The sequence below is a fragment of the Crocodylus siamensis genome, chromosome 1 (genome assembly GCF_052110815.1).
Source record: "Crocodylus siamensis isolate JL-2025a chromosome 1, ASM5211081v1, whole genome shotgun sequence".
NCBI lineage: Eukaryota > Metazoa > Chordata > Crocodylia > Crocodylidae > Crocodylus > Crocodylus siamensis.
Genome location: NC_143395.1, coordinates 157148752 through 157175869, shown reverse-complemented (window position 1 = coordinate 157175869; position 27118 = coordinate 157148752). Strand labels below are relative to the sequence as shown.

Genomic DNA, 27118 nt, shown 5'->3' with positions numbered 1-27118 from the left:
TCTATCATCACAGAACATTGCTTTAAAGGCCAAAATTATGCCTTTTGTCTGCATGGAGGTAATAGAGTGTTGGCCTTGTTTGAGGTCCAAAATATCTTGCTCTGGGGTAGAGAGAGAGGATTAGAGGTGGAAGGGAACAGTATTATGAAGTCCAGCTGTTGTTATTCCAAAAAGTTACAACATGTGACTCCTTTAAAATGTTCTTTTGACTGCATTTTATGCTAATGAGAGTGGGCAGACATTCTGTTATACCTTCAGACCTTCAGGCTAAACCCCTTTGGAGGTTTTGAGCCTCAGAAAGTGAGTAGTTTTCTAAGCTTCGCAGTGAATGCTCAGCTAACATTGAATGAACATAGAATTCCATTCAGCTGTTTGGTTTGTCTCTCACTGCTTAAAAAGCTGTTCTTCTTACTTCAGAGTACTTCACATGTACGAGCTATCTTGAAGTAAACACACAAAGGCAAGGCACTGGAGTTTTACTAGAAGGTAAACTTGTCAGGGTCAGTCCTATACTTTGTCTTGAATTTGACCTTGATTAAAGTAATTTGTGGTTAAATAAAAGTGCATTCTCTTTGTTGGATTTCTGTGTAGTACTTCCATTCAAGATGTCCTACCCAACACACGTTTGTCCCTCTCTTCCTCTATACTTCTGCCCTTCTGCATTTCTTCTAATTAGCTTATGCTCTCCTAATATGTCTTTCCTGCAAAAAAAAAATTGAAAGTAATATAATAGTGTTCCATTCTCCTGGTTTCACATTTTTCACATTTTTTATTATATTTCATTTCCCACCTTGTATCTGTCTTGGCTCTTTGAAGCAGACATTTTCTATTACTGTACAGTTGTTGCTCTTTGGTCATGTCTACATGTTTATTATGCACAGTGGTTACTGCACATTTAATTTAGTACTTATATAATCAAGTACTAAATAAATGGACAGTAATTTAAGTTACTTCAGAGTCATGCCAGTGACCACCTTTTTAAGTGATACTACTGCACAGTAGTTTAATAATGCTGTGCAGTAGTATATTAGCACTGTTTGTGCTGTGATGTGCAACTGTATAGTATTATTAAGCTAGTGTGCTGTTAGTATCTCCTGTAGACATGCCCTGTATGTACTACTCTAATGAACAGTGTGAAGTCCAGTAATTTTGTTTTAAATCAGTTATCCACATAGAAGAAGTCTGAGGAACAGGGAGAAAACTGTTACTAGAGTACTCTTTTCTCTTTCTTATAAACTGTTCCATTATATATTTTTCACCAAAATTTCTCTCCAGAATTACTTTATTCTATCTTAAAAACAAGGTGCATCGTCTGAGCCAGATGAATAGCTTATTGAACTCACGATTCCACGTTTGGTGTTTAGATATTAGGTCACAAGATCCCTAGTGGTCACTCATTTCAGCCAAACTTTTATCTCTTCGTTATTTCAGAACTAAAAAAAGCCTATTTATACTGAGGGATCCTTTAGAGAAGTATAGGGAAACTTCCTCTGACCTAACTTTTCTCTCTCAATGTCTTAATTTCTTGTGTCTTAGTCCCTTTTTTGACTTTTCAGAGTTTTAACAAGTTATAACTATATGTCCGGAGCTGGTAAAACAACATCCCCTGTCTGGCTTGTCACTCAGTTCTGATATCCTAAGCTTTGCTTCTGAACTCTCTAGGTCCTTTCCTTCAATGGTTACCTCACCTACCATAATTTGGTGTTACAGCTCCATAGGGAGGCTGCTGCAGGAGGCAGATGTGGGTTTGGGGTAGGTCCTTGTCTGAACTGAGGTCCTTCCTGGCCTCAGCTCATTTTTAGTCTGGTGGAATCCAGGGGCCCAGGGTCCACCACACCAGGATCCTTGGTTCTCAGGCTCCAGCTCCAGCTTTCTTGCATGTTCTGGGCCACTGGCACATCCCCTGTGGGCATGGGGATTATGCTCTCTGCAGTCTTTGCTGCCAGATCCTCCGACACATCTCAGTCCTTCTTCTGAAACATATTTGGGTTCCTGCCTGTACAACACAATGCCCTAGGGCTCAGGAGTGGTCTGACCTGGGTGCCCCTGCCATCACCCTAGTAGCCTCTAGTCCACCCCTTACAGCCACTTTGGTCCTCCAGTTTAAACATAAAACAAAGGCTTGAGTATCTGCTCTCAAAACACAAAGTTCACTAAATGCAATGCTTCCCTGTTGGAGTTAATCTTACCGTTCAGTAGCTCCAGCACAAAAAATTAGAGGTACTTGCTGCTCCAGGCACAGGGTTCCTTATGTCCTTTTGAGGTGCAGAATCCTTCCTCTTTAGGCATCCCAGGCAAGCTCTTCCCAGGACTTCTATGGCTCCTATGGCCAGATTGTCCCTTCTGGGTTTATGAGCATCTCCCTGGGTCATCTGACCCTCTATCTCTGCCCCAACCCTGCCAATCACTATTAACACGTGGGGTGGGTGGCCATTTTATTTATAACTCCCTTTGCTGGTTCAGAGGAGCTGGGCAGGCCGGCGGGCCCTGGGCTCCCTCCCCCTCTCAGTAATGGGGCAGAGGCCTCATTACACAAGTGCAATTAACGTCATGGCTTGCCTTTATGAAAATAAATATACCCTGGTTGTTTGCTTTTAATTAAAGGAAGAGTTCATTTTCCACTCATTGCTGGTACTGTATGAAGAAAATAAAAAGAGGAATAAATTTAGTGAATGCTGTGTTAGCAGGGACATGTTGGCTACAGATGTTTGAATTTGGAAGCATCCTCTACCTACTGGGGTTTTTTTTCATGATTATATAGCACCTGGCATGTTGTACTGAGAGTCATATTAATGATGGCAGAAAAATCCTAACTATTTAATCACTGTATGAAAATTTATCTTGCATGCACTCTGGACTTTTTAGACAAATCCCCTGGTCCTGTCTGTCATACACAAAACTGCAAAGCCTTCAATGATCATTACAACTTTATACATCCCTCTTCCATGACAATATTTGCAACAGAATGATAGCATTTGATATATAAATTAAAAAGAAATTAAAAGGATGACATGAGGTTCGTCTCGGTACATTAGCTAATCAGCAGGGATCATGACTTTCTCTGTTTAAAAACTGCAAATTCTCTGATTTAAAAAATAAAAAAATTCTCTGATTAAAAACCTCCATATCTGTGTTTTTCCACAATTAAAGTGAAACACCACTAATATATATACATATACACAGTATATTATTAGATATCAGTTGAAGACAATGTTTTATCGATATGTTCACAATTTTAAGTAATGTGGAAACCTACTAGTGCCTCAATCGTTATAATAAAATAAATTCTAAATACTTATATTTTTGGTGTTTGACTGGTTTTTTATCATAGAAAATCAGAGGTCCCCCCTGTCCCCTTCACTCACCAGGATGTGGGTCCACCTGCGGCTGTCTCCCCCCCCAACACTTCGTGACTCTGAGCAGCCCTGATATGCCAGTGCCCTGCCATTGCCCATGCCATTGTCCCTCACACACAAGCCAAAGCTTCCTCACCCCCCTCAGGCGCCCTTCAATTCCCAACCCACAGCACTCCCACCCTTACTGGTACCTCCCATTTGCAATGTGCAGCTTCCTGCTGGAGGGGCCCCCTGGCTACCAGGGCTACAGGGCCAGGCATCTGGATCCGCAGCCCCTTCCTGTCCCAGCAGAGCCTGAGCCCTGGCTGCCACCTGTGGGAGGCAGCAGCTGCTGTGACACAAGCAGAGCATGGAGCACTGCTCCCCCTCCCCTATAGGCAGCATGGCTGGAGCAGAGCTTGGGGGGGAGGAGTAGATGTGGGTTGCCTGCTGTAGGCTCAGGACTACCTGCTTCGCTGCCCTCCCCCAGGAACTCTGCTGCCCAGCGAGTAGGACTTGGTGCAGCAGGGCAGAGTGGAACGAGGGGGCTCGGGGCCACTGCTGGGAGCCCTGTGTCACAATGGTGAGGTGCCTGCTGTCTGCCCAGCAGCAGTGGGGTGGAGGCATGGACTTGTGAACCCAGTGTTGCTGGGTAGGCATGGGGTGCCTTGCCAAGGCAGCTCAGGGATCCTGGCAACAGCACCAAGCCTTCCCACCGCACATTGCCCTGCCACACCAGGCTCTGCCTGCTGGATGCAGAGACCCTGAGAGGAAGGGCAGCAGGTTGGGAAGCCCTGAGCCAACAGCTGGCAGCCCATATTTGCCCCCACCCCGTGCACAAATCTGGGGGTTTTATGCTCCCTCTTCCTCCCCCCCAGGGCTGCACACAGTGATGGGGGAGCCAGCCCCACTCCCCCTTCTGGCTCTGTCCCACTCCCTTCGCAGGCCCCGCAGCTACACATTTTCACCCCAGCTTCAGGCCCCATGCACTGCATCGGCTGGGCAGTGCCCCTAGCCCCAGCCCTTGCCAAAGTCCCTCCCTCCCTCCCTCACTATGATGGCTAGAAAATGGTTTTTAGAGGTTTGTTTTTGGGAATTGGCTTGTAGGTCAAGTAGAAAATGTTTAGGATTGGGAATCCAGAAAAAAGATGACAAAGCTGATAGGGAAATACAGATCGCCTGAGCGAGGGACTAACAATAGAGGGATGGGGGTGAGGAGGGGAACGCAACTAGGTTACAGGAGATACAGTGTTAGCCAACTAAGCCCAGGGGTGGGGGGAAGGGGAGGGAGGGGGCTCGCGATGCTGAGAGAGAAAGGAGATAGGTACACACAAACCCATTACAATGGTCCACAATGGCGGAGGAAGTGGTTCGGAGGAAATGCCTCAGTCCATATAGAGTCTCATCGCGGGGGTCCTCTTCAGGTGGAGCAGAGTCGTCCATGGTCGAAGAATCCTCTCAGAGTGAAATGAAGGTCCGTCTGGTGTGGGGGGGAGGGGGGGTGATTCAGGCGGTCCCCTCCAGGTCCGGTCCAGCAGTGGCTCGTCTGGTGGGGTCGGAGTACTGGTGGTGGCCCGTGATGTGTTCCACATAGATGTTGCAGGACCAACGGATGGTGTCAGACACCATGAGGCAGCGCATCAGCTTGGCGTAGCGGCGGGAGATGCGGCAGGCACCCAGGACGCTCTCATTGCTGGGATCCCGCGCTCCGAGCGTTCCCACAATGAGCGCATCGACTGTCACGTCGTAGCTGCAGCCGCTCAGGGTGTCGGCCAGCGGGGTGTACTTCCCCCGCTTGCAAGCCGGGGCATTGATGACGGCTTGGTACTGGTTCTTGAAGGGGATGGTGACATCCACAATCACGACCTTCTTGGCCTCTTCGTTGGTTATGACTATGTCGAGTCACATCTGGCTCTCACAGCCCGGGATGGTGCGGTTCATGGAGATCTCCCCCACCACGGCTGGGATGGCCCTCACCAGGCAGTCCTGGACAGCGTTATGGCAGAGCTGCCAGGCTCTGGCGTGCGGCTTGCAGCTGCACATCACATGGGGGAGGGTGCATTAGAACAATGGTTCAGGGGAATGGCAAGGATTAATTAATTTCTAAAAGTTTGTTTATGACAAAGTTTCCTTCAAGGCTCACTGTGTCTGACACAGGCAAGCAGCAAGAAGATACAGGCTGGGAAATTGAAGACATGTACTATACTGTTCCATAACATGAGATACAGGACTCTGCCATGTTGGCCAGATCACAGTGTCCAGTTGCAGAGCCCTTGGGATTTCTATTTTTGGGGAGCAGACCAAATTAGGATGTGTGCATGTGATGGTTCTGTGAAACAAAGGAGTATGCTGACAGGACCGGACAGAATGGAGACAGTAGGACAACCACATCGAAATGAATCAACGATGCCCAGGAACAAAGAGTCATCAGAGGGGCAGAAAGAAAACAAAAGAAGGGATTTCAGAGCAGCAAAGGGTCCCCGAGAGGAGAACCCGAGGTCACCATGTACAGAAGGCACACCACCCCCCCATCTCACCCACCCCACTGGGGAGAGGTGGGCCTCAGCCTTCAACCTCCAAGCTGCTGACATTCAAGAAAGAACCTCAGGGTGAAGCTTGCATACTGGCCAGACGTACCTTGACTCTGTGAACCCTAGGACTAGTAGATATAGAAGTGTTTGCATTATTCTTATCTGCTGTCACTGTGTATCAGTAAAATTCACCTGTTATCGAATGGAAAGGACGTGGTTGGTCTGAGGGTTTGGGTCCATCCGGAACAAAGTATCTGGGTCATAAATCCAGTAGCAACAACTATAGGGGCCTCAATTCCCCCTCCCCACACAGACTAACCTGGAGGGAGCTGTGGGAGCTGCTTTCCATGCTGCCTGGCTGCCACATGCATGTATACATACACATCTGTATATGGTGCCCCCTGCCTGATTGCCCTCCTCCTGCTCCCTCCAGTCTCTTGCAGGCTGGAACTCATTTCCTGGATTTTCTCCTTTAAATCTCTGTTTTTCTCCTAACCACCACCTCTGCCCAGCCCCAGGGCTATGTACTACCTTCAGGCAGTTCTGCATGCTGGGATCGTGGCTGCAGGAGTACATGTTAGCCCCGCCCAGCCCCGCATGCCAGGATTGGCCTATATGCCACATCTAGCACACAGGACCACAGTTCACAGGGCTCCCCACAGTCCCTTGGGGAGACCCATGAGCTAGATAACAAGGTACTGGCAGCTGGATCTGGCCTCCTGGCTGGGGGTTGAGCACCCCTGGAATGGATCCTAAATTAATCTGCTTGTCAGATGAGAATTTTGGACAACACTACCCTAGCTTCTTTTTTAACTCCAACAAATAAGAGTCTCCAAGGAGCTCACCTAATAATTTTAGGTAAGGTCCACACCATCTGGCTATTTTTCTATTGCTTTTTTAAAATTTTATTTTATTTGTTGTGGCATTTTATCTAAGAAGGACTGGCCATAGATCCCATCTAAAATCACCAGTTACGTTGTGGTATTGTTGCAGTGATGTTGTTGCCTGGAAAGCTTGACTGCCTGAGAAAGGGTACTGTAATACCTGAAGGTTTGCCTATGGCTATACCAACCATACAGCTGGTCCAATACAAGATATCAGCCACAAGAATAATTGCCTCTCAGTTATGTTGTTTCATTCTGATAGTCACTTGAATGATAGTAAAGCATTGATTCCTTGTTTAATGATAGATAAGAGCTGTCTAAGATGACTAAAACATGGCATTTGAAGAAGAGGTATTCAATTAAAGTCTGTGCTGTTTTTATACAGTTTTTGGTTTTGTGTGTGGGGTTCTTTTTCCTAAAGAATCCTTGGATTATACCTGATTTCTTTTCAATCTAGCCATGATTAGTTGGTCATTTTCTTAGGCCCCTTTTACATGTTATGTATATTATGCAGTTACTTGGTTAATTGTGCAGTTTATTTAAACTGGCGACACATGCAAATTAACTATAATGCCTTCAGAAGGTGGCAAAAAGTTAGGTCTGGAAAATGTGTAATAACTATATAGCTGGTTTCTGTCCAGCTTTAATTTGCATGCTTAGCCTATGCCCCTGTGGCTGGGATCCTGTCAACTGACAGAGCTCCCAGCCACCAGTGTGCACTGTGCACTGCCACAGCTGAGAGTCCTGCAACTGATGGGACTCCTAACCACAGAACTGTCCCATGGGCTGCCATAACTGGGTCCCCTGTCAGTTGACAGGAGCTCTCAACTGCACCCGTGAGCCTACAAGCACCCATCTAAACCTAGCTCCTAGCCACAGAAGCATATGGCCCTGCCAGCTGAGGGGCTTCTAGCTGTGGGAGCTTGTTTTTTGTCAGTGCAGGAAGAGCCCAGGATCAGACTTCCCCTACACTGTCAATAGGGTGTGTTGGGATCTGGTTCATGATCCCATAATCATACCTTCTACCATTCACATGTGGCATGGCAGAAGGCCTGATTGTGTGGATCATGCATCAGATCCCATTGCACCTTTACCTGCACATGTAGAGGGGCCCTCATAGAAAAATTAATCTTGATGAGGAATAGAATAAACAGATGACCACAAGTTAGTGGTTATAGATGATGTTGCTTTGAAAGTGATAGCAGAAAGGACAGGCAGGCAGTAATTAAAAGACAGAGAGAGATAGAGACAATAAATACAAAGGATTGAGAGGAAGAAGCTAAAGGAAATTCACATTTTAAGAGTAAACAAGAGGTGTCAAGAGAGGCCAGAGACTCAAAAAGCACTTATTTGTACTTTGGTAGCCCACATCTTCAATTTTCCTTTTATTGTGACAGTTCTGTTCGTATGATAACTCAGTGAAAATATTAGGACAAAAATCCTAATTTGCCCACAGCATGGATGGTATCTGATTCCCTTTTTTCCTCTTTCAGAAAGGTGACAATAATGGAAGACCCAGATCAGAACATTCATCTGAAAAACCTGTCTCTTCAGCAAGCAACCAATGAAGAGGAAGCACTAAACCTTCTATTCTTGGGAGACACTAACAGAATGATTGCAGAGGTAAGCTTTGGCCAATACTGTTACAAATCTCATATGGCTTTATAAGAGACAAAATGATTGTAAACATCGGCTAAGTACAGACAGTCAAAAAGCCTGAGGTGGAATCAGTCCATCTACACAAGTTTCTTTAAGGGGAAGGGCTTGCAGGGGCTCATAGGCAACTGGGATATCAGCAGATAGCAGCCTACTTTGATTCTTGATTGGACCTGGCAATGACATTCGATGCATCAGTCCAACCTGCTTGATTAAGTCTGATACTACATGGAGCCAGGTCTATCTTACACCAGGATCTGCCATTTTGAAACTGCTCTATTTGTCCTGAATTTCTGTTTTGTTATGGGTATAGATTAGTTTCCAACCTTCTAAACTGGAAAAAGTGCAATGTCTGTACCTAGCCATTCTTATGTAACAACTGCTTAGCCATTGTAAGGGATTGAAATGAATAAGCAGGTTCTCTGTGACGAGAGATCCCCTGTGATAATGCAGGAAGTGTGTTTTCATGTTCATATTCGTATATTTTTTTATTTTGTGAGCTTTATTTTTTTCTATGTGAACCTAGTTTTCTATGATATAACAATTTTACATTGCAATTAAAATAATTAGAACAAAACAATTGTGTTCTTTTCCAATAAAAATGCATAGATTGATTTTGGCTATTATGTGTATCCCACATGTATGCACATAAAAAGTTCAGACCAATCATTATTTTTATGTAATAATGTTAAAGCTCCTACCAGACGTATTGGCTTGCATTTGAAGTGGCTTCACCAGCAACCAGCAGTCCTTTTTTACTTCAGGAACATGTTCATGTGGTTTTATTACGTGAAAAAAAAGCAAATACTAGTTTACTACATTTTAAAATGAATATTAGTAGATATGCTAAAATTAGGTTGATTTAGTTGACAATGCAAAGTTATATAATAATATATTTGTAATTGTATTATTGCTTTTCTGGGCTTATTATACTTTCATTTTTTTCACTCAGTAATTGAAAAAAAATATGTAGATATAAAAGGCATACTAAAGTAGTTCAGTATTGTCAATCCCTGAATCACAAGATTACTTTTCAGTCCTGAGAACTTGCTCAACAAGTTTATTCATATATTAGGAGTGTGTAATTTATTCAAGATGTCTCTTCTGAAGGCATGCCTTGAAATGTCAAAAAGGTAGCTATAAGTTAATAAGGGGATAAATACTCAGATGGCATTTCATACTTAGACATTTTTCAGATACATGAAAAAATAAAATATAGCCCTGAGTCTCCATTAACTACATATGCACACCCATTCATGTAGATGGGAATATTTGTATCAGAAATGTGATTACAGGTTTCCCTTGCTTTATGCTGTACATGTGTTTCTGAAAAATGGCGTATAACTCAAATTCATGTAACGGGAACCCATTTTACAATGTAACAAATAGGGATATGTTCCAAGACATCGACTGTCCTCACCCCCAGACCCATTTCTACCACTTTTACAAGACAATTTTGATACTCACCAACAGCAAGTACACACAAGTACAGGGCACTATCATAATGGGGATGGCAACTACAGAAACACGTGTCGCAGACAATGAGTGAGGAGAACAGATCCTTTAGGAGACTATATTTGGTGTGCATCACTCCCATAATGCTCCACACAAAGCAGCTGACTGCGCGCTTCCACCATACCAATTGCATAAGAGTGAATTTACTTTGCATATAATGATTTTTTGGTATAAAAAGGATCATCACATAAGACTGAATTCACACATACAGAACCACATAAAGTGAGGGAAACCTGTATTCAAGAAGCTAGCACCTTCATCTATAACAGTGAGGATATCTTCTGTCTCAGATTTGTTAGAATATTTCCAAAGCATTAGAAGGATCTAAACTGGTGATGGTAAATAAGGCTTCTTGATTTTTGCATCCTAAGAGCAAAATGCTTTAGGTTGTTTAAACACATGTTTTGGCTTTTGTAAAACATCACGGTCTGGCCATTACACGTATATGTGTAATTTTAACCCTGAATCTCTGGATATCTTATCATCCAGAATACGAGGAAAACATGGATTTGCTTTTAACGTGACTGTCAGAAATTGATTTCTACAAGGAAGGAGCTTACTGGGGAAAAAATGACATAGTAATCACTTTTTAAAACTAGGTTACCAACTTCACATTTACAGAGACAAATTCAGCAGCTACTATAGTAACCTGAAAACATCTGCAAAATATAGTCCCATGATCTGGTATACAAAATCAGCTTCTCTTTATGGCTTGTTTTCATGTACTCCAGCTGTAGCCAACATTTTCAGGAAAAGTTATTAAGAAAAGCTACATATTTGTCAGTGTAGCACACTAAAAGCAATTTCAAAACCTATAACAACATCCTCTAGACAATGTTTTCTTTGCATTAATAGCACAAACTGTGTTTGAATTAGTGTTTTTGATGACATATCTAAATGAAAAAGATGAACATCTTGGAATCATTGGGAAAAATGGTATTGTGACTAAACCCTCTGTTGATTGAAATTATAATTTATGTACTAATTTCATTCGAATGGCTCTATATAGGGAACAACATTTTCAAACTTGAGGACCTTCTTTCAATGTCTGTATTTTACACTGGCTATTTTTATTTATTTATTAATTTATTAGATTTATCTGCTGCCTTTCTCAACAAAGGCTCAGGGTGGCTTACAGGAAGAGACTGAAATAACTTATAAAACAAGAGAATGAACAAGAGAACAAAACAACTTATAAAAGCAACTAGAGTATTAAAATAGATTATAAAACCAACCCCCTACACAGATCCCAGTTCAGCCTGATTTGCTGAACACATGCCTGAGTAGGTGAAGGTATTCAAGAGAAAAATGGCTTCTTTTTAGTGGTGGGAGAGGAAGTTGACTTTAGTATTTGTATTTTAAGAGGCTGGAAGTCGTTTACAGAAATTGAGGCAAGAGGCAATTGAAAGCAGGGCACCTTACAGACTAAGTTGTTCAGAAATGCCTAAACTTTTGTAGGCAACAGCCCACTTCATCAGATGCAAGTCCTTTCATAGCAGATAATGAAGTAGGCTGCTGCTTACATAAGCTTATGCGTTTCTGAATTGGTTAGTCTGTAAGGTGCCTTGCCTTCTACCTGAATTCAAACACACACTCCTAACTACCTCTCTCTACTCAAAGAGGTAACTGAGCCATGATTAAGGTTGTTAGTAGTGGGAATAATCAGAAAAAGAGAGTGTTATGATGATGTTAAGGAGGAAGAATTAACATTATTTCTTGAGGTACAGGATTGGGAGGAAAATTTGAATTCAATTTTGATGAGACTGGAGCAAAACAGAGAATGAGATAACGTGGGTGATTGATTATTATTAGGTTGGTGATTGGTAAAAGGGGAATAGAGGAAAACAAAATAGTGGAAGATGTTACCTAAAGAAAAAACACACAGAGCACTGAAGTTCAACAATAAATAGTACGATGAGTGAAAATGAGAAGTCACTGAAATTTTTAGATGAAGTACTGTAAGGTGGATCCATAACAGGTTGGATCATTATGCTCAAAGTGTAGTCATCAGTGCTTTAATATTTAATTGGAAGGAGTTATCAAGTCTGGTTTACCATGGGTCTGCCCTGGGTTCATTACTGTTTCATATCATCCTTATGATTTGGAGTTTGGGATTGGGTGCGCAGTTACCAAATTTACACTTGATACCAAGCTGAGTAAAGGTGTAGACACTTAGAACAAGTTACAGAAGGTAGAACTCTGGTGAAGGTTAATTATAATGAGAGTAATTCACATTGAACAGAAATCAATTAAATGGTTGGAAGAAATAAAGCCTATAGAAGCAGTGAGTGTAGATGTTATGATCGGAGATCCTGTTGAAAAATAAAATGAGAAAAAAGATAAGACTGAGAGTTGAGAAAGATTTCACCCCTTCCTAGTGGAACTAAGAGAAGGAAGAGTAATGAAGCATTTTAAATGTGGAACTGTCTTGCATTCTATTTTCCAGTGATGACAATATACCTCACTTGCATTACTGGGTGTTGTTCTCTCTTGCATGCTGCAGTTTTTAATCAGCTAACAGCGTGTTGCTGTTTCATTGTCATTTGGACTTTCAGGTGTCTGGCACTTGGTACAGGGACCAGGGCCAGATTAACACATAGACAAACTAGGCACATGCCTAGGGCCATATACTGTGGGAGACCCAGTCCTTCCATCCACATCAGTGGTGCAAATGGCCCCGTCTGCTTCTCTTCCCTTTCCTTCCCTTTCCCTCCGCTGGCCTCACTGCTGCAGCGGCTGCTTCCTAGCAGTGGCTTCAAGCCCTGCTTCCCACAGGCGGCAGTGCCAGGGTGGGGAGGGGGGTCTTGACTGGTCCGGGGTCCACAGCTTTGTTAGCCTAGGGTCCACTAAAGAGTTAATTTGGCCCTGACAGAGACTTCAAAATGCTAGCAAATCCCAAATTTGGGAATGATACAGAAGTTTGTCATTGAATAATTAGCAGTTGCTTCACAGAAGACTAGGGTCCAGTTTTACTAGGGATTATATAAAAACATAGTAAGAGATACTTGCAACCTGCATAGAAGCCAGTAAAAGCATATGCGAAAAAATATGCCTATTCCTATTTTACAGATAAGTAACTGACATATTGAGATTAAATGTAAAACCCAGAGAGGTGCAACAGGCACCTCCAGTGTGGTTGGTGGGACATACAAAAATTAGGCACCCTGGCCCCAGAATCATTGTTCAAGGTGTCACAGGGCACCAAGGTGTGCCTTTTCCTTTAAGGGCAGAAACTGCCTAGGAGCAACTACTAAATGACTGTGCAGTAAAAGCATGGGTTGTTTCCGACCCTACTGCACAGTAACAATGAGCTACTGCTCAGTAGCTCATTGTTACTGTGCAGTAGTGTCAACGTCATGGTTTGTACCCACTGATGCTGCATCACCATAGCAATGAGTTATGTTGCCGTAGCTCATTGCTACGGTGATGTAGTGTCTTGTGTAGATGTACCCATTGCATCTGAACTGCTTCTCTTTGCAGTTTCAGTGCTTGAATCAGGTTACAGTTGATACCTCTATCAATGTGGAATCCAGAGCCGCAAATCCACTTCTGAGAATAGCACCTAACTGAAAAGGGCTCACTGTGTGTAAAATGTAGTGATGATGCCCGCCTTTTGCACATTAACTTGATATTGTACTTACCCAGGAAGTGAGAGGCCAGAGTCCTAGGGCCCATTTCGCCCTGATTAAGAAACCCACATCTCCCATTTCCTAGGAGACCCTAGCTACCAAATTATAAAATAGTCTGGCTTGGGAGTACTCTCTTCCCCTCCTGTTGAAGCAAACCCATGGTGCATCCAAAAATGAAAGGGTCACAGACTCAGAAAGAAAAAGCAAAAGGAACCTTATTCTGCAATGTGGTGGTTAGGGTATTCAGCTGTGAGTCTGAAAAGGTAAACACTTCCAATCTATATAGTTCTTTGCTTGATTTGTGGTTCTGTTAACTTAAAAGACAAAGATAAAACCAGTAACTCCCAAAGAATATTGAATGGATTTCAGAAATCTCAAATCTTATTTTGTTAAGTTAAAGTAACATGTTAAGGAACTGTGGTAACAAATCCGGCATTTGTTTAGTGGGGTTCTCCCCCACACAGTGAAAAGTTAGTCCAGTTTAATGAGGAAAGAAATGTTTTAGTATATGGTTTTGACTCTAGGTCCCTATTGTTTGAATTTGGAAGACAGTACATACGCAGTATTGTTCCATCACTTAAAATGTTTGGAGCATACATGTGGCAAACAGCAGGGTTTTGGCAATATTTAAAAATGTTTTTTCAATCGAGAATAAAGCATTTAAACATTTAAAGATAGCTGTGAGAACCTTCTTGTGACCCCCTAAACTAGTTGTTTTTCCTTTTGTAGTTAATTTCCTTGGCAATTATTTTTATTCTGCTTTTCTCTTCAAGAGGAACTGCAGAATGAGGAGTTCCCTCTCCTGGATGCAACATAAAAATAAGGACTTCACAATCTATGGTCATTTAAAACTAAATGGCACTTGCTGGCATGTTTACCCCTGTTCTGACCATGTTCTAAACTGTAGTATGACTTTCTGCCTCTCAAAATTCTACTTTATGTCAGTTGTTACTCATTTCCACTTCCAGTTTTCTGGTATAATATTGCTGGCAGAGTGGCATCAAACTTTTCAAAACAGGTGAGTTAATTTCAACAAGCAATAAAACAATCAGTGTCCCAAACACTGCATTTAGTAGTCATTAAAGTGCTTTGGGATTTGTATGGATAAAAAAAAAATATAACTGCAAAGATGAATGATACTGTCCTAGTGGAATAATAATTACGTTAGCAACATTTCACATTATAGTCCTCCTGTTAAATTTTAGGGTTTTTTGTGTTTTTTTTAATAAGGGCACACTTCCATTAAGTATGAATATAAAAGCAATTTTAGGGATTGCTTTTAAAAGTCAGGAACATTTCAGAAGTACTTTGGTTGTCTCCTGATATCAAATACCTGAAAAGAAACCTTTTGATCTGTAACTTCAAGTATGCCTAATATACTTAATAGTATATAAGTGATATTAAGCAGCCTTTTCCTACTGAATAACCTGTATCCTATATTTATTTATGGCTGTTTATAACTCATTGTCATTTCATAGTTTTATCCTCACCTACCCAAAGTTATTGCTGCCAGTATAACTGCAAACCGTATCTTATACTTATACAAGTAAGTTTCTTTGATTTTATAACTGGAGAGATAATTATAACTACCTCATCAAAATGCTGAAAACTTCCCACTCATATGTTAATAATGTGGCTATGTTAAAGTTAATGACAAAATTCTCATAGCTTCACTGGAGCCAGGATTTCATGTAGGTCAGTGTTTCTCAACCTTTTTAGACTCAAGACACCCCTTGGAAAATGCTAACTTTTAGCTTTTAGCTTTTTTTGACTATAGAAAATAATAGAGCAATGTTCTGTTTCAAAAAACTCAGGTCAAAACAGGTCAGAATGTTTTTGACACTAGATTCTTATTTGAAACCTCTAGGTTTATATTGTGAATCACGTGTAGGTATTTGCACACTTAGCAGTGCTAAAATTGTGCGGAAGCCTGCTGCACCCTTGAAAAGATGTCATGACATTCCATTGATCTGATTCCATTGATCTGATTCCATATAGTCTGATTCTTATTTGCACAGTAGTCACTTTACTCCACCTGAGGGCTCTAATTAAGTACCTGGAGCATCTGGTGCGTCAGTATCCCCATGCTTCAAAATGGTGGCAGAAGCACTTTATCTAAACCCCGTTGAACAGGCTGATATACCAGACACAAAAGCTGGCTGGAGTGCAGCAATGACCAGGTTCCAGCAGACTCACTCCATTAGTTGGGTCTCCCAGCTTGTGTATAGGCACCTGTTGTTCATGTAGTAATTATGCTTCTTCCCTGAATGCTTGCTTATCCATGTATATTTCACTCTTGAAGATTAGCTTCCAATTAAGATCGTAATTTTAGAGCCAGAGCAATGTCCATTGGGGCTGTGCCTATACTCTGTATGTTCTTAAAACCCATGGAGAGATAAGATAGGGCAACCCCAACTATCTTTCAGTTCCTTTTTCCTGCCCATAGCTGTGAAATGGAAGCCTGCAATTTTTGCATCCGGATGCACTTTGCAAATCTTCATTGTAAACACATTAATATATATTAATGTTAAGATTTGTATAGTTAAAATATATTTGCCCCTTTTAGTAGTTGTCTTTCTTACCTACCTTTGCTTTAATTGTCTGAGCAGCTACTTGCCATTTTGGTTGGGAAATGAGTGTATCCCAATAAGTATAAGTCCTTTTTCCAACAGCACTCAGAAAACAGATGACACTCACCTTCCTTTTCGTCCCATTATGTGCTCCCATCCAGGAAAAGGTAGGCAAGGTAGACCTACATCCCAGACCTGCTCCATCTCGGAAGAGCTGAGGCAAATCCTTTTCAGGAGTTTTGAGCAAGAAGAGATTCAACTCCCCTCAGTATTCCTACTTTAAAAAGGTTTTGTAGATTTCACCAGAGCTCTGAGGGGCCATGGTGGTAGACTTCATGAGCATTTATATACATACATTTGTCATCGCATACATTTGTATAAACAGCGAAGTGCTCATCACCACTGAGAAAACAGCAGCAGTGCACTTTTGAACTAAATCACCTTCAATGTGTTTTAGTTCAAAAGCGTGCTGCCACCATTTTCTCAGAGCTGACACATATTTTGCCATTTATACAAATGTATGTGCCGCAGTGCCGGACACTTAAAAGCTCCTGGCACTGCAGTGCAAATCCGTATAAATACCTGGTGTGCCTACCTGTGTGGACATGGTCCAAGTGTTTCTTCACTTGGATGACACAAGTCAGAATGGAAGTTAATGACATTTTAAAATCCCAGTCATTTAGGAAAATAGAAATATGAGTATGCTCTGGTACTGTCACCCCTAGACTTCCAGACCTCCTTCCACACAGCATGCAGCCTTGGCCAATTGGAATTCATAAGGTTTATATCACACAACAGAAATCTATACCACCCTCCAGGATGAGAACCTCTGTCCGCATCTGACATCTACCCTGAGGGCTTGGATGTCTTATATTGCACATCGTTAGTCTGCAAAACCTGAAGAAATGTAACAGGGATCAGCTTCACACAAAACAGACCATGCTAGCCTCGATATTGTAATTTGGTTTGGGTGAGACAGTGATTTGATCTACACCATCTCAACCAGAAATTATTTTGCAAGTGCTTTCAGTACTTGCTTAAATGTATAACTTGTTGAAGGTGGTTCAAATCTCCCACAAGTTCTTAGACACTTCATATTTATAGTCACAGCTGGCTGACTTTTCCTGTAAATAAGAGCTTTTCAGAGCCATCACAACTGAAAGGAATGGGCAACAAAAGCCAAAAATAACTTGCCAAAGAGGCAGAGCATCTCAGTTAATTCAGTAGAAAAACCTATCTTCAAATTGCTAATTGCCAGGATTTACTAGCAAGTTTGGTTTTCAAACCTAAACATAAATTTTCAGGCTTTATTGATAAACTGCTGCAAAAAGAAAAGAAAGGAAATGTGTGTATTTATTGTTCTTTTTTTTTTGTGGGCAACTGATAGCAAAAACATTCTTCTAGGTAATTGTAGGCGCTCCTGACAGTGTCTCCATCTATGGAAACTTCTGTGATTATGACTAAGGCTTTCTGGCACCAAACTTTTGTCATCCTGAAGAAAATGGAGATGACGGTGGAAGACCTTCCTTTGAGGGCCCAGATGTCTTTAGAGAGAAGACTGGAAAAGCATTTCATTCACTGAAAGATTTCCAGGCCATGTGTTGTTTGCATGGAGTATACACACCAACTCCCAGATGAAAGCACTCATATCAAACAGATATTCACTGAGTGCCTCTATCTGCCAAAGAACCTCAAAACCTCCAAGGAAAAAACAGCCTTTTCCATCTTCCATTTTTCATTTGTAACTACCTTTAAAACAATTATTATGATTGAATGATTGAGGGTCATTGTACAAGAGGTCTTTACTCCATTTCAGAGTTGCCTTTCTTTTTTTTCAGGAGTCTTGGAGCCAAATAACAGCAGACCTCTGAGTTATAGAAACAGTGGGAGCATGTGTCATGCAGCCTTCTTTCACCTCACAGTCTAGTTACTGATTGGTTTACAAATATAGAGAAATCATGGTCTTTTAATGTCCATAATATTCTGATTTAAAGTAAAAAAAGATTCTTCCAATATACAATACAATATAGGCTACCAAGTGAAAGAGATTTGTGATTTGGGATGAACAGGAGTATTTATCACCTACTAAATCCCAGATCCTAGCTATTTTGAACTACTTGCTGTATTAGCTCTGTTTCGGTGCATTTGGAAGCCACATCAGCATGTCATCCTCCTTGCCAGAACAATACAGCTTGCTTTCTTCCATCTGACAGTAGCTAGATTTCTAAAAGACTGACATGCATTTTCCCCCTGTAATTAGGGAACCTTCTTCTCCCTGGAATTTCCATGAGGTTTTAACAGTTTTTTAAGAAGACTTCCTTTTCAACTTGTTCCCTGTTACAGTGTTTTTATGAAAACAGCATTTTTAGTAGCAGTTACATCAGCGCAGCGACCTGGAAGAAAGCCAGGCTTTTATGGCAGGCCATCCATATATGATATTCCATAGAGATAAGGTTATTGAAAGACCCCATTCTAAATTTCTGCCTCAGGCAGTCACTGTTTGTCTTTTGAACAAATGACCCACTTACCAGTTTTCTTCCTGAAACCACATTCTGACCAAGCAGGGTATAGATTATATACTGAATATTCTTAGAGCATTATCATTTCATTAATGTAGGGTGAAACCATTAAAATATTCCAGAGACTTTCTGTTCAGTTAGTAGATAGATTAGAGCTATTTTGACTCAGAGGCTTACATTACAAAATAGGTGTTTAGATTCATCAAGGATTATATAAATCCTACAGATTAGAATCAATTTCACTGGGGTTCTGGCAGTTTCTGCTTCTTCCTTGAGAAACATAGCCAACCTGGAAACATGGAGCTATATAGGGTTCAGTCCATACCTTTGTCAGACCTTTTTATTTCATAACAGCATTCAATTCTTGTTGATTCTTTTGAAAGAGAAATACAGTATTGCAATCTTTATTTAGATACTGAGTACCTGTTTGTATATATCAGGTAAATTATTTGTGAGTCACCTAGGAGTGTCATACATGGACTTTGAAGAAAAAAAAATATTCACCTAATTTTAACTGATAGTTTGAGATGTCATCCATATATATTCCAGAACTTGCTGTTCTTCCCAGTTATATGGTCTTTTAATACCTGGGTATTGGAATAGCAAAGGACATGAGTGGTGTTTTGGGGTACCCTGACCTTTGTGCCATCAGTACAGTTCATGAGGACTCTCAAGGTCTGTGTGTGTCTTCATAGACAATATTAACCAAAAGATCCTGATCTCAAGTAGATGAGGCAGATATAAACCAAGAACAGAGGGGAGGGGAGCCAGGTGTCCAAGGTGAGTGGTCGCTACCAAGCCCAAAGGAAGGTAATCCCAATGAGGATCAAAGGGAGCAGGAGAGCACGGAAGCCTCCATGGCTCACCAAAAGCATCCGGGAATGTCTCCTTGCTAAAAAGGAGGTTTACACCCAATGGAAAGAAGGGGTCATCTCCAGGGATGATTATTCTGCAGTTGCTCGGGGATGTAGGGGGGTAGTTAGGAAGGCCAAGGTGGAGATGGAACTGGGACTAGCTTCCCAGATTAAGGACAATAAGAAGTCCTTTTTTAAATACATAGGAGGTAAAAAGAAGGTCCCAGGTAATGTGGGGCCCTTGCAGGACGCGTTGGGAATCTTGGTCATCACACCAGATGACAAAGCTAACATGTTTAACGATTTCTTTGCCTCTGTCTTCCTAAGTAGGGAGCAGAACAGCCACCTCCCTGCTGGGCCCCCCTCGGGCCCCGGGGGAGGCACATCTAGGCCAAGGGTTAGAGAGGATTTAGTTAGGGAGCTTCTCGAGGGGCTGGACGTTTTCAAGTCAGCCGGTCCAGATGATCTCCACCCTAGAGTTCTAAAGGAACTGGCCCAGGTCACTGCAAGTCCCCAGGCACAGCTTTATGAGCACTCGTGGTGCTCTGGAGAGGTACTGGAGGACTGGAAGAGGGCCAACGTGGTTCCCATCTTCAAAAAAGGGAGGAGGGAGGACCCGGGAAACTACAGGCCAGTTAGTCTTACCTCGATCCTAGGCAGGCTGTTCGAGAAAATTATTTTGGCACACATCCATGAGGGGCCAGCAGGGGACTGCATGCTTAGGGGCAACCAGCACGGGTTCATCAGTGGCAGGTCCTGTCAGACCAACCTGGTGGCCTTTTACGATCAGATCACCAGATCATTAGATGCAGGGGTAGCAGTGGACATAGTCTTCCTGGACTTCTGGAAGGCTTTTGACACTGTCTCTCACCCTGTTCTCATTAAGAAACTGGAGGGCTGTGGCATAGACACCCACACAGTCAAATGGGACGCCAACTGGCTGGAGGGCCACACCCAGAGGGTGGTAGTGGATGGGTCCTTCTCAACCTGGAGGGATGTGGGCAGTGGGGTTCCGCAGGGCTCGGTCCTTGGGGCCGCACTGTCCAACATCTTCGTCAGTGATTTGGACGAGGGGGTAAAAAGCACCCTGTTCAAATTTTCTGATGACACTAAGATGTGGGGGGACATGGGCACACTAGAAGGAAGCAACAGGATACAATCAGACCTAGACAGGTTACAAGGGTGGGCGGATGAGAATAGGATGGGTTTCAGTACAGACAAGTGCAAGGTGATGCACTTGGGGAGGAACAACCAGCACCATACCTACAGGTTAGGGAACTCCCCTCTTGTCAGCATGGAGGCGGAAAAGGATCTTGGAGTCATCATTGACTCCAAGATGAACATGGGGAGGCAGTTAGGAAGGCCAACCGTACCTTGTCATGCATCCACAGATGCATTTCAAGCAGGTCAAAAGAGGTGATCTTCCCCCTCTATGCGGCACTGGTCAGGCCGCAGTTGGAGTACTGCGTCCAGTTCTGGGCGCCGCACTTCAAGAGGGATGTGGACAGCATGGAGAGGGTCCAGAGGAGGCCACTCATATGATCAGGGGGCAGCAGGGCAGGCCCTATGAGGAGAGGCTACGGGACCTGAACCTGTTCAGCCTGCACAAGAGAAGGCTGAGGGGGGATCTAGTGGCCTGTTATAAATTAGTCAGGGGGGATCAGCGGGCATTGGGGGAGTCCCTGTTCCCCCGAGCACCGCCAGGAGTGACCAGGAATAACAGTGACAAGCTGGCAGAGGGTAGGTTTAGGCTATATATCAGGAGGCACTATTTCACAGTCAGGGCGGCTAGGGCCTGGAACCAACTTCCAAGGGATGTGGTGCAGGCTTCTACCCTGAGGGTTTTTAAGAGGAGGTTAGATGAATACCTTGCTGGGGTCGTTTGACCCCAGTACTCTTTCCTGCCATGTCAGGGGGTCGGACTCGATGATCTGCTCAGGTCCCTTCTGACCCTAGAATCTATGAAACTACTATGAAACTATGAAACAAAATATAAATGGACAACACATCTTGAAAAGTAAAGGTTACTATAAAGTAAGAAAGATTATTATCATGTCATTGTAATAGTATATATGCAAGATATATGCTGTTAGGTGCATCTTAGTAATAACACAACAGCATTAATTTGGGGGGGATTTATATTAGGGGGAATGTCACATTTTAATCAGATTTTAAATGTAATTGTTTTTTAAAGTTTTTCAACAAAATACAAATGTTTATTTATTAACCATGTTTGGTCAACATTTGTTGTCATTTGAGGTGTACCACATGGAAATGGGTATGGGCAACAAATGATTAGCTTGGGTGGAGGAGATGACGGGGGAAATAATTTTTCAAAACTATAAAACTCTTCAGTATAGATCCATAAAAATATTGTTAAATAAATAATTTATCTTTTCACAAAGATAACGCTATCATTTCTAAAATAGTTCTATTATTTATTGAATACAGGCAATATATCAGTTTGTTCTTCCTAATTCTTTTTTTTTCTGTCAATAACATTTCTATAGATGGTACTTGTTGAAACAGTAATGCCTATATGCACTTGTTGGCCACAGTCACAAAAATTCTAAACAGGTTTCAGCAAAAGAAGTCAAGGTCATAACACCACATTAGGAAGATACACCCCCCAAATTAATCTTTTATCTATTTTTGCAACATCAGAAGAGAGGTTGATAGTTTAATAAAAATGTTGCTGTAAAATGAAAATACTTTTGGAAACCTGCTTTGCAGTACCACAAGTGGGCAGCAGCAGTTGACCTAGAGTTAATTCCTTTGTATTGTTCATGTCACATCATAAAGGACTTGAGCTCTGCTTTGTGGTTTATGATGTCACAGAATTCCTGGAAGGAATTATTTCTTTGTAAATCGCTACAGCTCATCTGGTTCTCTATATATAGCTTTTACAATAGCAACCATCTGCTGAGAGTCAAACCACTCCCCCCTTCTATTTTTCCTCCTTCACATTAAATTAATCTGAAACAATGACTTCATATACATATGGATAGAGTGCTGCTAACAAGACCAAGACAAATTCTGAAAGCCACCAACAGAACCCTTGTAGCAGCCTCTGAGACCCTCTTCAGAAGATTTTTTGTAACATTATTATTATTTCCCAGTTATCTGAACAGCTGCATGGTAAATACCCAGTGAAGTTTCATATGCAAAAGAAAAATAAGAACAGTGGCCTTATTGTTTGGCTAGAGATGTTGACAAGTATGATTTGGTTTCTTTTGTTTTGTGCTCTGTATCTACTTGTGTGGTATAAATAGGAAAATGGAAGGGAGGATGGGGTTTATGGTTACAATTAACGTTCCATAATCACATCCCATATAACAGTTTAAATTTGTATTAGCTTACACTTCTGACAAAAGCTCTATTGGAGGTTTCTGAATGGGAGGGAAACATTACCTGAATATATATATATATGAACTACAAAGTAGAGAGATCACATTATAAAGAAAAGGCAGAGGTTAAACTGTTACTGTATTCAGAAAAGTGACTTTGTAAAAGTAGTTTTTGAATTCCACATTCCACTGTATCAATGACTTCCAGAACCGATTCCTACAGTTTGCATATAAAGAGATTTGCAGAGCATGGAAGGAAGCAAAGCAAGGGGAGTTCTGACTTCCAGCCCTACAGCTTCTTCTTAAGACATGTCAGACTCTGTTTGTGTCTTGTGCATCAGCAGACGCAATAAAAACTACAGACCAAAAGCTGCCCTCCGCTTAACCTCTGGAATTATTCTCCTGAAATTAAGCTCTCTTGTAATTTTGATACCTTCAATGCAATAAATGCTATTGAAAGTAAAATGTGAAAACAGTGGAGTGACAGGCTGCAGTTGAAACTTTAGTAGTGACTACATTGCAGTTACACCAATACCTGGCAGTATAGTATAGGAACACCCTATCTATCTTAAAATTAGCTGGCTAGGATATGGGTAGCAACATATATCTCAGTGGGTGCTACTACACATTCAGTTAGTGCAATGTGATTAGCTCTGGTGCAGTTCACGCTGGAGTTGATGGCCCCTGGGTGCAGCATCTACATGTGTGCTCCAAACTGCAGCAGCTTGAGCCAGGGCAGAGCAGCCCTGGGCTAGCAGCAAGCTCTGGAGGGGGGAGGGGAAAGGGGTTGGGGTGGGGTTCAGCCCTGGGCTCCAGGTTGCAGTGCCAGGTGGTGGAGGAGCTGGCTGGGTCACAAGAGTGCCCAAAGAATGGAACCATGTAACTAGGCAGCAGGCAGGGGTCTGCCCCTCTGGTAGCTGGGCTGACCAGGTGCAGTTTACACCGGGTCAGTGTTTACATGTGCATTTAGGTGCAGTTATTTTAGGTGCTGTAAAATAGCACTGTCCCCAACAGTACCATCTTACAGCAATAAAAATTAGTTTACTGCGGTCTAATAGCATCATATGTGTAGATTGTGATGCTTTACACTGCAGCAAATTAGTCAACTGCTCAGTTAAGCACACGTATAGATGCATCCAGTGTGGGCTTAAATTACCCTTCTTTTTCGGTTTTGCAGCCCACACTGAGATTCATGCTCCTGTGGCTAGATTACTACCAGTACTGTAGTTAAATGGAGTTTAAAGCTACTTCACTTGTGCCTGTTGCACTGTCATCACAGCTGTGATGGAAGTGGAGATTATATCCTGTTGAAGAGCTGCAAGCCAACAAAACTGCTCTTCTAGAGCTGTAAATATTAGCATGATAGCTTTCCCAGTTAAATAATAATACATTTATTCATTTATTACATTTATATGCCACTCTTCCAAAAAGAGGCTCAGTGTAACTCAGTGTAGCTTACAATTGAAAACAGATACATTATAAAGACAGAAAAAGTATATTAAAATAAAAGAATGCCCCAAAATATAACCTTGCCTCCTGAAGTCCTATCCAAACATAAGGGTCTTACAGCACCTGTGGAAGATGAGCAGGCTTAAGCTCCAACAGTTCATAAAAGGAAGGGATTTCCACTACTGAAGAGCAACTATTGAGAACAACCTCCCACGTGCTTTTGCCAAACAAACTTGGCATGTAGATGGTACTTATGGGAAGTTGCTGCAGGCTAAACTTAAACATCACAATGGAACATGAGGGAAAAGGCAGCCCTGTAATAGAGAGCCAGAAGGCTCCTGTTACTTGTGGAGAAAAAAGTAGTAGGAGCTAATTAAAAGGAAAATAGTCAGCCAGGGGGAAAACTAGAGGCCAGAAGGGCATATAGCAGAGCTTGTTATATTTCAGTAGTCCAGCAGAATACCGTCTAGAAGGGAAGGGAAGACACTCCTATAGCAGCTAGGTAGCAGCAGTAAGCAGGTGAAGCCAGCAAGCCTAATCAGAAAGCACCTGTTGGGAAGGTCACCTGACCAGAAGATGGCAGGGCCTGGGAGATATAAGCCCAGGGCTGAGACAGGGTGGGCAGTCTAGCTCTGGAGGCCACCAGAGTAAGATAGATAGAGGCCACTGCAGAGAGAGATGGCAGTTGCTTGGTGACTGATTGAAATTCTTCCAGGCCAGTGATGTTACATAAGAGCTGAAGGCTGGCAGGGGACTAAGGCTCAGATAAGTAGGGGTTGGTATACAGCCAGTGGGCTAAGAGGTTGATTATGGCCAGGATGCTTATGCTTTTGGTTTTAATTTTAGCCAGTGGATTGGATTTGGCACTGTAGGGGAGGTTTGGAGGTCGAGGGTGCCAGGAAGGCACAAGGCTTAAGCTTGTCAGGGGCAGGATGCAAGCTGCTATAGTCCAGGAGGGGCAAGAACCAGGGCCGGGGCCAAAAGCTCAAGAGGGTGAGACTCAGACTGGAACCCAGAAGCCATGTCAGGCACAGTGGGCTTAAGCTAAGGGAACCAGCCAGAGGAAAGGGGCAGAAGCCAAGAAGGTTGAGGACCCCAACATGTGTGTCAAGGTCTGAGGTGGCCTGCTATTGGATTGGGGCCAAGTGTCCACTAAAGCCATGGATAACACCTGAGGCATGGACATAGCTGTAGGGGAAGTTGGAGGCTGTGAATAGCTCATAAGGCAACAGGTGCCCTGGGGGTACATACAGGCCAGAAGAGCCAACACAGTGCAAGGGCTGTATTGAGTCCAGCCAGATCCAAGGGGAATCCACAAGCAGGAAGTCAGAGTAAGTCTCACTCTTAGCTCCTTGGGCAGCCCTAGCTGAAGCCCTGGGCTTATATACTCTCTAAGTGCTGCTCCGAAGGTTGTATGACTCATAGAATCATAGAAGTAGGGTCGGAAGGGACCTTGTAGATCTTCAAGTCTGACCCCCTGCCTGGGCAGGAGAAAAACTGGGCTCAAATGACTCCAGCCAGGTAGGCATTGAGCCTCTTCTTAAAGGGCCCCCAGGGTAGGAGCCAGCACCACTTCCCTTGAAAGTTGGTTCCAGATCCTAGCTGCCCTGACAGTGAAGCAGTTCTTACAGATGTCTAATCTAAACCTACTCTCCGACAACTTATGGCCGTTATTCCTTGTTATGCCAGCGGGTGCAAGGGAAAACAAGGTCTCTCTAAAACCCTTCTGGTCCCCCCTAGTGAGTTTATAGACTCTCCAGTAGGGCTGTGCAAAGCTTTGGGTGCTGATTTGATTCAGAGGAGACTGGGCCCAATTCAGTGGCGGAATCTCCAAATCTGAATTGAATTGGGACCAATTAAAAGGTCTGAATTGATTCAAAATAGTCCAAATCTTTGGAAAAGATTCAGAGAGCTTTGGTGTTTCAGACAGTCCCCACCTGCTGCAGCAGGGTGCTGGAGCTAGACTCCATGCCTGTAGGGGTATGGAGGAGGGGGGAGAGGGCCATGGGGGGACCTCCTCCAGGCCCCCCCTCCTGCTCCACCGGGCCCCTCATGGGTGCCCTACCTGCCCTAGCTCCTGGCCCTTTAAAAAAAAGCCCCCACTTGCCAGGTGCTGCCAGGAGGGGGGGTGATCCCCACTGCCCTCCCACTGCATGGAGAACTCTGCATGAGCCCCCTGACTGCCCCCCTGCTCTCCCATCCCCCCTACCAATGGCTGCCCTGCCCGCCCCAGCTCCGGCCCTTTAAGAAAAAAAAAAAACAAGAAAAACCTTGGGACTCACCAGCTCCTGCCTGGCTTTGGGGCTTCTGGGGGCTCGTGCAGAGCCCTCCATGTGGTGGGGGACAGTGGGGATTGCCCCCCACTGGGCAGGAACCAGTGAGTCCAGGGGTTTGGGGTTTTTTTTCTTAAAGGGCCAGAGCTAGGGTAGGCAGGGAAGCCTTGGGGGGGGGAGGCCTGGGGGAGCAGGGGGGGATTGGGGGCTTGTGCAGAGCCCCTCATGCAGTGTGAGGTTGTGGGGTGCAGCAGGGGTCACCTCCTTCCCCCCATTCTGGCAGCACCCAGTGAGTTGGAGCTTTTCTCCCCAAAGTGCTGGGAGCTGGGGCACGCGGGGCTGGGAGAGTGGGTGAGGGATTGCCTAGGTGATTTGGAGATTTCGCTGCTGCCGAATCCCTGAATCGGATTCGGCTGAATTGATTCAAGACAATGATTCAAATCACTGAATCGAATCACTGTCTCCCTAATGAGCCAGATCTGAATCTGAAGTGGATACTAGCCACTTTGCACAGGCCTACACCCCAGCTTCCACAGGTATTTCCATTTAGGTTTGC

At 43.2% G+C, this 27118-nt stretch overlaps 1 protein-coding gene across 5 annotated transcripts in view; it reads left to right on the top strand.

Annotated features, from left to right (window-relative positions):
• Positions 1-27118, top strand: part of KIF6 (kinesin family member 6) — a 421087-nt gene that overhangs the window by 100001 nt on the left and 293968 nt on the right. For all 5 annotated transcript variants that reach the window (XR_016442273.1, XM_090046733.1, XM_090046752.1 and 2 more), the window contains one exon: positions 8244-8373. Coding sequence is in view for 4 of the 5 variants with exons in the window: in XM_090046733.1 (XP_089902859.1) it covers positions 8244-8373 (130 nt within the window). In the remaining variant the exon portion in view is untranslated. The remainder of the gene's footprint in view (positions 1-8243; positions 8374-27118) is intronic.